This window comes from Stylophora pistillata, chromosome 2 (genome assembly GCF_964205215.1).
Source record: "Stylophora pistillata chromosome 2, jaStyPist1.2, whole genome shotgun sequence".
NCBI lineage: Eukaryota > Metazoa > Cnidaria > Anthozoa > Scleractinia > Pocilloporidae > Stylophora > Stylophora pistillata.
The window spans coordinates 9,225,350-9,237,488 of record NC_142520.1 but is presented as its reverse complement, the minus strand read 5'-3'; the positions used below and the strand labels follow the sequence as shown (position 1 = coordinate 9,237,488).

Sequence of the window (12,139 nt, the reverse complement as noted above, 5' to 3'; positions counted from 1 at the left end):
AGCTTTCTCTTTAATTTGGATATCTATTTTCTTTATCATCCCCTGGCTAACAAATTGTTGAGTTTATGGAGGATTTTCCCGTAATTAAACTCGTAATTATGGCTCTAAATCATTTGGGTTCTTATGGCAATCATTTTTTTAATGTGTTAGAAAAAAATAAAAATGTTATTGACACTTTGGTCCGTATTGGGAAAAACTGTGCCCTTTGTCTTGAGTACCGCCCCCGAGCGGTATCCAAGACATCGGGCACAGTTTTTCCCAATACGGACCTCCCACTGGTCAATAACATATATGTACACGAACACATTGAAAAAGCGTTTTTTTTTCCTGCTTGAAACGACTCTTTCGCACGAAGTTTCCACTTGCCATATGTTGTTGCCTTTTAATTCATAGTTTTCTATTAAGTTCTTATGCAAGCTTGCAAGTTTTGTGGACAAATAAATCATTGGCTATGTGAAGAAAGAACAACCTTACATGCCAGAAGGCCATCAACTAAGATTCAAAAACGTTTCTTTTCTAAGTTACTTCATCTCGAATCAGGGTTTAGATCACTATCCGTATCTGAGGATGGAAAACGATGGAAACATTTGACAGCTGTAAAATGCCGTTTAACGCCACTAGTGTTATAAAATACGACCCCTTTCCGGCTGTATTATTTTATCAAAGATAGTTTGAGGCACTTCTTGTAAATAATCAATGTAATCTCGAGACAATTTTCATCTTTCATCGCATGGCAAAACCAAAAGTAATGACATTTTAATCAAATATCAGATATTTATTAAGACAATCAATAAAAATTAACATTTAGCCCTTTTTTTGCGACGCAATATCCCAAGTCTGATTCACGCTAGTGATGAGAGCTTGTAGAAATAAGCTTAACGACATAGGAGGGTTATTTTGTTTTCTAAATTTCTGGTGTAAACCCGTGGGCATAACGACGACATAATGGGATCCAAATGATATATGTATCGCGACAGCTAAATCGTTTACAACCTTGTTCACATTTTCGATATGAAAGGTAACTACAAAACGATATTAGCATAAAGGCATAAAGAAAAGATGCCTGTGTGATCATGTCGCAATTGTTATTATTTTTGCATGCTCATATCGTTAAAATAATGACAGAATGACCCCCCAAGTCCTTACGCCCGTATGCCCTTATGAAGCTCATATGAACTACATTTATACCATTATGTCGTAATGTCTCTAGAATGAAACAGGCTCTATGAAACAGGCTAGCGCTGAGCAGCACATAACATCACTGATTAGCACACTGATTTGGTTCGTCTTTGAACATGTTGTTTGCTGCATCTCCTGAAAGCCAGTTTTGGAAATTTTCCTTGGGTTCTGGCTTCACCCGCTTGCGCTCAACAGCCGGCAGGGCTTCGCTACATGTGGATAATTCACCAAGAACAGATGAACTCCTGCACTGTCTTTCAAGCGCTTCTGTAGAGGCTGCAAACGAGACACAAGAGAAAGAAAGATTAACTTGAATGCATTAAGTCTCTTCAATTACGTAACCTTGCAATTTTGTGTCTAATTACGGCGCGTACCTCAAGAAGGTGACGTCAGGCAAGGCGTCACGAAAAAGAGGTTCAATATTACAACTCTGCCTTTTAATGGGAGCAAATCCCTAATTTACGATTTTCTATCTTGCAGCTGCTTTTGACTATCGGAAGAGCCAATCAAAACTCTGGAACTCGACCGTTTCAATTCTCCGAGTCTACGTCAGAGTTTCCAGCAGATTAAGAGGATTGACTGATGGGAAAGGCGCATTACAAACAATAATTTGCTGATGTTTTCTTAATTCTTCTTTTGAAGAACCCCACCTTGCCCCAAAGTAGTGGTAACTGAATAGCAGATTAGTAGGCTACAGTTTAGCATGCACCCTTACCCTCTGAAAGTCGCCTGCCGGAATCCTCCTTTGCTTTGGAACTCTCCTGTACTTTCTTAATCTTTTGCAATTCTTCTATTAGGTTCTTCCTAGCTGTTTTAAGCGCGTTGTTTTCAGAACAAAGCTGGGCTACCTTATTGCTGCAGGAAAGTGTAATTTATTGTTAGTTTGGTCTTTTTGGTTACCATAGTAAAATACGACATGTAAAGAATAGCCTCCCTTCGGCGCGATATATGTTCGAAAAATTTCCGCAGACATAATCTCTTTACAAGAAACGACCATTCTTACGAGAACTGAGCTTGAGAAGAACTTTAAAGCTTCCGTTCGCGATCAAACGTGGTAGTGGGCAGTCCAAAACTTCGGTAAAATTGTAACCGTTTCGATGATGAGTACAGTTGTAAAAAAAAAAAAAAAAGAAAAAAAAAGAAAACAAAAAAAAAAAAAAACACGTGTCTTTAAAACTAGTGTTTGCAGCATTTTCCTCCTTGAGGGAAAATGAAGGGGAAAGCAAAAACTTTTCAAAAATTTTATTCTGGTTTTCAACTTTCAAGCATGCGTATTAATCATCATTTGGCAGAAATATCTGAGAAGATTTTGAAGCTGTTCATTTGCCGCGTGGATTCAGTTAGAAATTGCGACGAGTCACCCCAAGACAATAAAGACGCAAACAATTCCAGGCACGTACATGCAAAGAAGAAAATAACAAGCCAACTTACAAACAAACAACGTACCTTGCTTCTGTATTAAGTAAACTTAGAGTTGATTTCTCCTTTTCAAGTTTTTTCATATTTTCTTTCAAAGTTTGCGTTTCGGTTTCGAGTTTTCCAAGCTTGGCTTTGAGAGAATAAATAGCCACATTAGAAACGACCCCTACTTCACTGTTCTCCTTCTCGTTAGACGCAACAGGTTGACCCCTAAAATTGAGAAAAATAAAATAAACAATAATAATAATAAAATAAAAAGATAGATGTAAACAACTTCTGAGTAAAAAAATAAAGATGTCACCGGAATGGGACGAAGAAAAGATTCTGAGCGGGAATGAGGAAACAAACCTGAGACCTAAGAATTCCGTGCTAGACGCTCTCTAACGGTTCTGCTCACTATGGCTCCCAAAACGAGCTTACCTTTGAAGGCTCGTGAGTAAGTTACGATGTATTGTAATAAGAGCTTACCTCATTATACTAATGGTGTCATCTGTCTCAGATTCCTTCAACCTCCTTATCTCCACTTTCAGAGATCCAACTTTTTCCCTTCCCCGTTCCACTTCACTCCTCAGTGACTTCGTCTCATTGTGGTATTTTTCTTTCAGTTTGTACAAGTCATACTGTAATGACTGAATCTGCATGTTCTTTTGTGCTAACTCGATTCGCAAAGTTTCCATCGCTTCTTCAATTTTCTTTACATCTTGCGCCTTGTGGATAATTGCTGCGAATTTGAACATGGAGAGAAATATTAGCCACTTCGTATTTCAATTAATGCGTCAAGTGCTGTTTTTTTTTCCCCTTTCTTTCCTTCGGCGTGAGTATAAGTGCACGCCGACAAACGTACGTAAAGTGGGGCGTCCGTTGAGAAGCACGCTATTGCGCTTACGTATGTCGACTTTTAGTGTCATGATGATAGCCAGACTAATCACTTACCATTCGGAATTAATAGAATTTTTACCACCTAATCAATGGAACATTTTAGTATTCTTGGTTTACACACGACGTCATCAAAATTGAAAAGTAAGGAATTACCGATCCTTTTGAGATTTTAGTTTAGTTAGTTCTTACAACAGCTGAAGGCTTATCTTTTAACAAATTTTCAGTGTGATAGCGTTTTTCCTCCAGTGAAAAAGCAAGGTTGAATTTCTGAGCTTATGCGTGACACAACAGTAAAATTCTTGCGCATCAAGTGATCTACTTGTTTTTTAACGTTGAACTCTCGTTAGTTACTTGTGATATTCACCTACGTTCTAAGCTCTCGTTTTAGTGCACCCTTTTAAAATGTACTCTAACCCAGTAACTGTACCTTGTTGTTCATTCACTATGGCTTTGAGTCTGTTACACTCTGCTAAATACTTGTCAATTGTATCTTTGCCCTTCTTCTTTGCATCGTCGCATTCTTTCCTGAGCGATTCGATTTCATTTTGATCTCCAATGCACGCAGAATTCTAACAGGAAGGAAAATAACTCGTTAAATGTATATCACTTCTGTATATCAAGTAGAGGCAATTGGTGACGTCAGTCTGGAATTATACCACAGCACCTGGCACATAAGCTACAATAACAAATATGTATATATGCATGATCCTTCGCAGTAAAGAACTATTTGAGCAATAGTGAAAATCAGACCTGAAAAAGGATCATGCATATATACGTTTCATAACCGCAGTTCATACATATGTTTCATATGTTTGTTGATGTTTAATAACAAATATCATTTGAGAGATATATCCAAAACCGAATTCTCAGACAACACAAAATGCTCCCTCAACCTTCTGGTACTCCAAAAAATGTATAAGGGTATTTTGCTTCCAAAGTTCCGAACTTTATTGCACGGTTCTGCATAAACCCTTAGTAAAAAGCTGCATTCCTAAAAGACTCTATAACTTCAATTCAAGAATAAGGAAGCTTTTCTTTCTTTCTTAACACTCAGGAAAATTTAATTTTCTCATCTCACAGGTAACCCCTTAAATTTACAAAAAGACGCTCCTAAATAAGTCGACTGTGGTTTTGTAATTCCTTGTTCTAATTGACTTACGAGATCCCTACCATTCCGTAGACAAAATCTACCTCTTGTTTGAGAATTGTACCACTTTCGGGCGGAACAACCCCATCAAGCCTCCCGAAACTTACCTGACTTGTTTGCGCAGACTCCTTTAATTGGGTGAAGTCTGAGCGAAGTTGAGTAAGTTCGGCGTCTTTTTTGGCCGCAGTTTCTTCAAGTTCTTCAATTTTTCGAAGATGCTCCTCTTCTTCATCTGCAGAAACGAAAGTAAAAAACCGGTTTCTTTTCAAGGCAACATTTGCTGCGATGAGTTAACTTTGATGGCAAGAGCACATGAACTTCTTCCTTCCTGCGTATTCTCCTTGAACGCCCGCTCCATAAGCTACCTTCATGACACAATTATGGCCACAATGCACCTTGAGTTGAGTAAATTCAAGTTGAGTTGAGATCATACGACGCCACCCTAATCCAATTCTGATGCTGACCTCCACTCAGGTTTAGGAAACGTCAGGCATTGTCATTGTCAACAAGACAGCCTTCAGAAATCGGGCATGCGCAAGGCAACCCGCTCTGGTCAACGATGCAGGATCATTTATTGAGAAACTTCACCGTTGAACAACAACCAGCATGACAAAACTTGGCAATAACTTACCCTGCATTTCGTCTATGATGGCCTTCAGTCGATCTGATTCCTTGAAATATCTCTGAAGGTTGTCCTCTGCTTTTTTCTTAGCTGCCTCGCACTCCTTTCTCAAATTTTCAACCTCAGTGAAGTCCACAATATTTGTAGAATTCTACGCACATCAACGACAAGAAAAAAAACACATGAGCATGCGTTTAAAATACAAAACCCAGGGGTTGCGATTATGTAAAGTCAAGCTAACCCATTTTGTCACTGAATTTTAGTTTTCTGTGTTTTCACAGTCCTCTGTAAGGTCGCATTAACTTCTATACTACAAGGTTAAAATGTGCTTAGATGCTTCAAGAGGAAACGAAACAAAAAGTGTAATTACTTGTTTTTCAAGGTGATGAAGTCTGGCCACAGTAGTTTCCAGTTCATACTCGGCCTTGGCCAGCTTCAGTTGGTAATGCTGGAAGCTTTGTTCATAGTCCGCGATGTTTTGGGAAGCAGTGGCAAGATTCTCCTCCAATTCCTTGATTCTGTCGCTTTTCTCGGCGTAGCAGTCTTCACTCTCCTTCACTTTCAAGGCGCTGATCTCACGCAGTTGTTCAAGGAGTTTCTCTTTCTCATCTTTGAGTTGGACTATTTCTTCCTTTCGTTTTTTATTCTCTTCCTCAAGGGCCATTGCTTTGGATTCAGCACAAACAAGATTGTTTTCCACTTGACTTTCTAATCGTTTGTTCGTAGCTTTCTCCTTTTCCAGTTCTTGGCGAAGCTCAGTCATACAGGCAATTTCTTCAACCCATTTGTTTTCTTCTTCAAGAAGAGCAGTTTTGGATTGTGCAAGACTTTCCCATTTTTCCTTCTCAGTTGTTAACTTTTCAACTTGTTCCATTAATTTCGCACTCTTTCCTTTCTCCATCTCCAATTCTTGGCGCAACTCATTTTCTGAATTCATGATAGCAGAGATTTTGCTATTCATCTCCTCCTTGGAAACGCTCGCACACTGATCGGCAAGAACCCGACGGACTTCCAATTCGGCGGCATCTCTACTTTTCTCTGCAACAAGAAGCTTGTCTTCGAGCTCAGACACGATGTTTTTCTCCTTCAAAAGTGATTCGCGAATCTCGTCGATCTCTTGATCTAAAGCGTTCTTTTGATTGTCAAAGGAGGCCGTCAACTCGTAAAGTTTTTCTTCGAACAATTCTTTCTCCTTCAAAGCCTTTTCAACCCTAGTGTTCAAATCTTTCTTTTCAGCGTCTACGTTCTCCAGGCTTGATTTGGTAAACTCTAACTCACTCTCCACTTCTAGAAGCCTATGCTGCATATCCTCCAATTCTTTTTCAAAATGTTCAGTTTTCAAGGCAAGCTCCTGGCTCTGAGACTCATTTTCTCCATTTAGGGTCTCCATTTTCTTGTTTACCGAGATCAATTCTGCTTCCTGCTGTCTTATGATTCCTTTAAGTTCACCAATCTTGGCTTCTGCCTCCACACGGCTCTTCTTTACCTCAAGAAGACTTTCATTCACGTATTCAAGTTCTTTTTCGAGCTCATTTATTTTTCCTTCATTTCTTCGGGACTCCTCGGTCATTTCAGATTGCTTCAGTTCTTTCTGCTGAAGAGTTGTCTTTACCTCGGCAATTTCAACTTCTTTCTCGTCCAACAAGAACGTCATATGTTCAAGTTCTTCGTGTTTCACTCGAATGGTAGAATTCAGTTCCTCAACAGTGGAATCCTTGAACGGGATTAATCAACAACCAATCATTCAATCAATCAGTCAAACAGTAAATCGTTTAATGATGGATCATACAAGCACACCTACGTCATTCAGAGAAAAGTCAACTTTCTATTTTGGACAAGGAGATTAAAAACGGTTCACCAGGGTACGAATGTTGAAAATGTTATGATAGGTAACACATTAAAATGCCACAATCTTCCACCCCCTACCCCTAAGGTCGATTTTAGGTAAGTCACCGCTCTCCTCCTTGTACACAAAAGACCCCACGTTTTTGACGGAAGGAAAAATGTAACTAACCCAGGAAAGGGCAAAGGGAGGGCAGAGCCTGTGAGTAAGCGTTCATTGATTAAGGAAAGTAAAACAACAACAACAACAACAACAACAACAACAACAACAACAGCAACTGCCCAGAGGCAGATTGTAAGGTTGACTGCTAGTGAAGAGGTCAGCTGATCAAGCCGGAAGAAAGACCTGGAAAAAATTGAGCCACAGATACATTTTTTACTCCCATGCACCTGTATTTGCTGTTCTTGGCAACGTTGTCTTTCAATTTTAAGTTCCTCTTCAATCTCCCATAATTTCTGCTCTATCTGATCGATCTTGTTGTCTTTCTTTTCCAGCTGGCTTCGACTTCTCTTACTCTCATCTGTCAGTTTATCCACGTGCGCTTTCAGCTGGGTAACCTCAATAGAGAGTTCGTTCACCTTCTTGTTTTTCTCGCTTAAAACCTGTTTGCTCTGTTGGACCTGCTGCTTTAAACTGTCGCGCTCCTCCGCCAATGCTCCGTTTCGTATGTCCGCGCCTTTCAGTTGTCGGTTCTCGCTTTCCAACTCCTTCACCCGCCCCTCCGCTTTTTCGCACTTCTGTTTCGTAAGTTCAACGTTCAACTCCATTTGCTTCAACTTCTGAACCACCTTGCTGTCATCGTCACGTTGCGTGACGGACAGTACGTTGTGTGAGCTGTATAGGTTCTCCATGTCACGCATCTCTTGCTTAGTTTCCTCGACTTTCTTATTAGCCACTTCGATCCTGTGCTCCAGTACGTCTCTTTCGCTTCTCAAGAAGTTGCACTGTGTTTCCAACTCAGAGACCTGCATGCAGAAGCAAGAAAGATAAGTAATACTGCCATGATTAAATCTGTTTCAGTCAAGAACTCACGCGTGAACCAATCGATATCGCGTCTCAGGCATGCGCAGGTAGATCAATTTTGGCCGAGAGTCATTTTTTTTTGCGCAAAATATCAAAGAGAAATATGAAGAATAACTGGCGTCACGCAAAATTTAAGGGGAAATACTGAAATGGTCACAGAATATGTAAAAAAGAACCAAACGCAACCAAAACGAAAACTTGAAGCCGAACAAGGCTCTTGGAAAGAAAAAAAAGTGCAAACTCTTTTAATTCATAATCAAAGTTATCATAGGTAAATAAAATTTTCTATCTATCTGTCTGTCTACCGATCTAGCAATCTCTCTCTTTATATAATTACAACTACTCTGTTGATAAAACCATGTTCTTGGGTTTCACTGAACAAGTAATTTGATCCTTGAGGTTTTCGATAATAAAGTTGCAAGGGACGGTCAACTTTAAATTGAGCAAAACTACAGCTCACCTTTTTCTGGGCTTCGCACAAATCGTTTTCCAGTTCATGCCGTTGCTGCGCTTGTACACAGATGGTCTCCCGCCTTTCAGCCTTCATCTTGTCAATCAGCCTCTGCTGGTCCATCCCACGATTAGTGTCTCTCAAAAGAGAGTCTTTGAAGTGTTGTAATTCTTCGAGGACAGATGTGTGTTCCTTTCTGTGACAATAAGTTAAAAGCATGAATGTTGTGGGACAAACTAGACAAATAACTAAATGGATGCACCGCCAAATTTTTGACCACATAAACTTTAATTTAATAATAATAATAATAATAATATTAATAATACTACTAATAATAATAATAATACATAATGGACGCATTAGGGGGATGGTGTCGTGACTTAGAAGCCAAAATGAAGGAGTTGGTCAGAAACAAGAGTTAGGGAGTTCTTCAAAATATGCAGAAGGCTGTGATCTCGGGAACACTAAATATCTCTCGGACATTTAAAGTTGTAACATGAATAATGAACATCGCTTTCCATTTAACTCTTTACTTTCAAAAATTCTGTGGATTATTAGAAACTTAGGAAGTGATCGTCACTGATTAACTCTTCCATAGCCGAAATAAGTAATAGGTTTTTAAAGATTTTATAACGACTATTTTAGATTCGGATACCCGAAATAACTATTTTTTTTTTCTTTCTCGAGGTTTTTTTTTTTCACTATAGTTAACGGGCTACGCTCATGCGCCCCGTCATACTATTCTTACTGTATGTAGCATACAAAAGTTTTAAACTGCTGCTTAATAATAACTATAATCAAAACAATTGTCCTAAACTTCATTTAACTTTAAAATTTTAAGTTTTTTACAAATTTAAGGTTTGAATGAATTACGAATGTACCGAGTGATATTACGTATAAACTCCAGGGCTCGACACAAACGGTAGTCCACTAGCCACAGACTAGTAGAAATTCAGTTTTGGCTAGGGGTTTTCGATTTCCGCTAACCAGTTTGGCTAGTAAACAAACTGAAATAGCCGCAACATCTAAAAACATCCAAGATGTCACTAACCACTTAGCTAGTAACTTGAAAAGTTAGTGTCGAGCCCTGATTACTCATTTCATAATTTTTTCCTATTATTTTTAGTGTCCCCAAATGATCTTTTAAAGGGGCCGACCGTTAAACTTTTGAGGGGGGGGGGGAGGGGGGTTGGGTGATTTCTGGTCCTCAAGAAATTTTTTTTCCAGGCAATCTGCTGCGCAGGATATTTTTTTTCCCGATTTTTGGGCACATTTTAGCGGTTACATGCACGTTTTTTTCTTCCAACAAGCGCTTGCAGGAAATTTTTTTCAAAATCACCCCCCCCCCTCTCAAAAGTTAAATGGTCGGCCCCTAAGCAGGAGACATCGACACTTAAATAAAGTTGTTATGTTACTTGATCCTTTGACTCCTAACAGTGACTAGCATCTAAGTTTTTCTTGAAATACCCCCGCCCCTCTCCCCTCCCCTTGAATCACACATTCAGGTCAGGAGATTAAAGAAAATGGTCACTGAAGTGAACTTGATTATTAAACAAATTCTCCTCGTCAACACCTTAGGAAATGTATACAAAACACTACGGAGAATGTAGATACTGATGCCTAGGTGTTAAGAGTCAAAGGAAGTGTCGGCGAAATAAAAATTCGTCTTATGAAAAATGTAGGGAGCCAAAATAGGGACTTAGTGTCCACCTTCTGTGGAGTTCGCATCATACAGGTTCCACTGAACAACCTTTACGTTTCTTACCTGAGCGTTTCGTGAGCTTTCTTTTCCTCTCCCAGCTCTTTAAAAAGTTCTTCGTTTTCTCTCTTTGCCTTATGCAGTTCCAGCTCAGAGGAATAGCTTCCTGATAGCTTTTTTGATTGACATTCCGTTGACTTCATCTCGTTCAGTTCTTTCACAAGTTCTTCGCACTTGTCTCTTTGCTCCTTCAGCTGTTCCTCGCACAAGTCATAGGCTTGTTTGGACTCTACCAGTTGCAACTCTAAACTTTTTAATTGCTTTAGTTTTTTCTCCACTTCTTGCTTGGTCTCCTCTACTTCAGATTCTAAAATGCCATTTCGATTTTGGACGTTTTCCAGGGATAACTTCAACGCATTGCATTCATCTGCAATTTCTTGAGCTCGCTCTTTTTCTGCACTCAGTTCAGAGGCGAACTTTTCGTCGTCTGCATCTGTCTCCTTTTCATGCTGTTCGTCTGGCACCTGTCCTTCGCTAAGCAGTTTTTTATTCATGTCTTGGGATACGTTTTGAAGCTGTTTCAACGCTTCACTAAGTCGATTTTGAAGTTCTTCACACTGTTGTAAACAACAAAGATCATTCCATAAATTTTTCCGCGTCATAAGTGAAAATATGTTATTCAAATTTACAGCAATTCATGATTTAGATGGCTGGCATAAATTATTTCCAAACATATCTGAAGGAAAGTAAGATGAATGGATAAGAGCAAAAAAAAAAAAAAAGGATAAAAAACGGGAAGGACAGCAAGTAAGTACGTAATAGATTGGTAGGGAAAATTGTCCCCTCGTCAAGGTCACCACAAATAAAACAAAAACAAACAAACAAATAAATAAACAAATCACAACGAACTAGTTAGAGAAGCAAATGAAACAGCACAAACACGTCGATAATCTCGCACAACGATAGCGCATCAATAGCAGACACATGTTACCTTTTGTTCGTGTGATGTTATGAGCTCTGCTCGCAGCCGTAGCTCATTCTCAAGTTCATATATGTGTTCCTTATAGCGCTTCACTTTTTGTTGCATCTCTAGCATATCCTTCTGCAACTCAGCGGACTGTGGACGAAAAAAAATATATTACAAGTTTCTGTTTCACAACTATTCACCACAAAATAATGATGATAAAAATGATAATAATAATATAAACAATAATATAGGCAAAATAAGAAAAGTGAGTACAGGGGCTTTCAAGACACGGACCACATGAAGGCTAAGGTCCAGACCTCTTAACGCAGTATCTCGAGTAAGAAGTTTATCTGGCCCTTGTGGGTTCCAATGTTTTGCAAAATACAAAAGGGAAAAGATGAATGAAGAAATGAACGAAGAAATGCCCCACGAAAACGGCGAAAAAGCAAAGAGGCAGAGACGAACATCTGGTGGCAAACGACACAAATAAAATGACAGATATCTAATGACTTACATCAGAAATGGACTCTGATAAATCGTTTTTAATCTCATCTTTTTCTTTCTTTACCCTGGCGGAGATAACAAAAAAAAAAAATCCAATTTAGCAAAAACTGTGACATAAACATTTCCTTGTGTGTAAGGGATGAGCAACGTTTGTAGCTTTCATTTCAATGAAAAAATTAAAATCGACCGCGCATTTAAGCATGGCGTTAACAGCAACCACTATAATTAAAAAACACATGTAATGATATACATGAAAAAATCGCGCGCGTCTCATTGGCTGAAAACGACGGCATTGGTGATGTAACACGAGTGCAAGTAACAAATAGCGCACACTGTCAGAATTTCGTCTGTCTCGACATGGTGTATAGCTTTTTTCACGTACATTATCAACAAGTAAGAAATGTGA

General features: G+C 39.0%; 1 protein-coding gene across 1 annotated transcript in view; it reads right to left on the bottom strand.

Moving 5' to 3' along the window:
- Positions 1–741: 741 nt before the first annotated feature.
- LOC111338935 (uncharacterized) overlaps positions 742–12,139 on the bottom strand; it is a 28,574-nt gene continuing 17,176 nt past the window's right edge. Inside the window, exons 25-37 of the mRNA XM_088750657.1 lie at positions 11,744–11,798; positions 11,254–11,379; positions 10,329–10,879; positions 8,573–8,759; positions 7,479–8,054; positions 5,617–6,960; positions 5,256–5,397; positions 4,732–4,856; positions 3,905–4,046; positions 3,067–3,319; positions 2,626–2,808; positions 1,895–2,034; positions 742–1,455 (exon numbers count right to left, since the gene is read on the bottom strand). Of these exons, the coding sequence (XP_088606783.1) occupies positions 1,259–1,455; positions 1,895–2,034; positions 2,626–2,808; positions 3,067–3,319; positions 3,905–4,046; positions 4,732–4,856; positions 5,256–5,397; positions 5,617–6,960; positions 7,479–8,054; positions 8,573–8,759; positions 10,329–10,879; positions 11,254–11,379; positions 11,744–11,798 (4,021 nt within the window). The 3' untranslated portion in view covers positions 742–1,258. The remainder of the gene's footprint in view (positions 1,456–1,894; positions 2,035–2,625; positions 2,809–3,066; positions 3,320–3,904; positions 4,047–4,731; positions 4,857–5,255; positions 5,398–5,616; positions 6,961–7,478; positions 8,055–8,572; positions 8,760–10,328; positions 10,880–11,253; positions 11,380–11,743; positions 11,799–12,139) is intronic.